Here is a 2,091-nt window from a genome sequence, read left to right as displayed (position 1 = left end):
GAGCGTCGACGATAAGGCAAGAGTAAAGCTCCAGTTGTTGAAGACAGGCGTGTTCACGGCTATCGCCATATGTTTGCACAACTTCCCTGAAGGGATAGTTGGCTTTCTCGGCACCTTAGAGGAGCCAAGTGTTGGAGTCTCCCTGGCTTTTGCCATCGGTGTTCACAATATTCCCGAGGGTAAGTTGGTCATCCCTTAGCGGCTACTCCGTGAAGTCAGTCTCGTCTCGGCTCACTCAGGTATTGCCGTCGCCGCTCCAGTTTTGAAAGCCACTGGTAGCAAACTACAAGCCTTTCTGTGGACTCTCTTATCAGCCGTCGCTGAGCCCCTGGGAGGTATACTTGCCTGGTTGATTCTTGGTGATCTGCTAGGGCCCTTTTCTATTGGGTGTATGTTGGGTCTTACAGCCGGAATTATGGTATGCTGTGCAAGGCGTGTTGTTCGGAGTGTCATTTTCTCAGACCTATATTGCAATTCTCAAGTTGCAGACGTTCGCGGTACTTCATGATCCCAGCAACAAATGGGCCGGCAATGGTTTCTTATTGGGCATGTTCATTATGGCTCTGTCTCTCGTTCTGTTTCGTATACCGTAGCGATAACCTAGCCACGCACCACTCTAAACACAATCGATGTTAACGAGAATGCTGCAGAAATAGTGTTATCTTGTTGTATTCAAATTCTTCCACTGTTCACGCTGCCTCTTTGTCTTCTATGAGGCTAGGTTGTTGCGAAGTTTGTCCTACTATCTCAACGTTAGTGTCACCCCATCGTGTTTCTGGGTTATCTATTCTGACGTCTCACACCGTCAGTTTTATAGTTCGCCCGTGACTGTAGTCGCCGTTGAAGTTGACGGTTTGGTTTCGGGAGTATAGTGTATAATGCGAAAACCGCGCCTACTCACCTGATGTTTGTTGTGTTATCATCTGGAGGGCTACCGTCAATAATGTAATTCTGTCCACGGTTATCAACGTGAACTTATCATTCGTGTGTGTGGGCGTTTCAAGTCGCCGAAAATCGGCTTAGTCGAAATAGAACCGATGCCAAGAGGGATGAAATAAGGCAAGTTCATTGAGCACACAAAACTAGCGCTCTGGCAGAGGATAGGGCGGACCTAAGATGCTTTCTTTCCTCTTGGCAGGATCCGCTTCACAAACTGGGGTAGTTGTGTACAACCATGAAACACTGGTCCCTTCAACAACGTGTCGGCCACAAGCATCTTCTTTGAGACTCGAAAAGTCCATATCGTTCGAATTTGACCTCACTCATACCGAGGCTAACGCTCTCAACGGCGACCTTTACGGGTATTAATTTAGATTCCCTCGAAGCCCATCACTTCGCGCATCTCTTGCCTCGCTTTTGATAGTAAGTTTTTCACAGAAATTCACCTTGGCTATACATCGGTTCACACATATTGTTATTTGCCCAAGAGTCGTGGGAGTCTCGCTTCCGTCCACATGATTCGGACCCAAACTAGCCCGATCAGGTCTCATGCACTTGAGCATAAGATGTTCATTCGTCTCTCTAACGCTACGGTACTCTCATCATGATTCCATGCACAATAGCCGGGCCTGTATCTGTATGCTCTCATTAGGGTAGTGTGTCCCGAGAGTAGTTGTGGGAATGCTCCATTGTTTCGGCCGCATATGACCCTTCTAACACACTCTCGCTGTCTCGAGCTTCTCAGCGCTCTCTGCAAGCTTTCTGATAACATCGAAACCATACGTACTATACAGTAATCTCGTTCTCGTCCAAGGTGGGACTTGACGACATCCATGTTTTCCTTCTGGTCATTCCTATGAACTCCCCAGCCTTAGAGAAGTTCCCAGAGCTTCTCTATCCTGGCGTGTGCCTTTCACAGACCCCTTGGATACATGTATATTGATCACTCTCTCAACGATGAGATGAGAAAGAGGCATGGATCCCGCTGCAATATAGAGTAACGCCCGAGGCGTACTTCTCACTCTGAGAGCTTTCCTCAAGAAGCCCGAGCCGACGAGGTCAATATCATCTCTAACACTTTTACTCGCGATCACTTTACCCCAGACCTCATGTGCGTGGAGGATGATAGCAAGGACAATCTTCCTATAAATT

General features: G+C 47.7%; 1 protein-coding gene across 1 annotated transcript; it reads left to right on the top strand.

The window, feature by feature from the left end:
* Positions 1-239: 239 nt before the first annotated feature.
* Pmar_PMAR015956 (hypothetical protein) lies at positions 240-497 on the top strand (the record flags this gene model as incomplete). The annotated part of the gene is made up of 1 exon (XM_002766617.1): positions 240-497. A coding segment is annotated over one exon (258 nt), but the record flags the coding sequence as incomplete, so codon positions are not given.
* Between the last annotated feature and the right edge of the window lie 1,594 nt (positions 498-2,091).

This window comes from Perkinsus marinus (assembly GCF_000006405.1).
Source record: "Perkinsus marinus ATCC 50983 genomic scaffold scf_1104296972340, whole genome shotgun sequence".
NCBI classification, from domain to species: Eukaryota; Perkinsozoa; order Perkinsida; family Perkinsidae; genus Perkinsus; species Perkinsus marinus.
The sequence above is the reverse complement of the archived record's forward strand: the minus strand, read 5'-3'. Positions and strand labels throughout refer to the sequence as shown.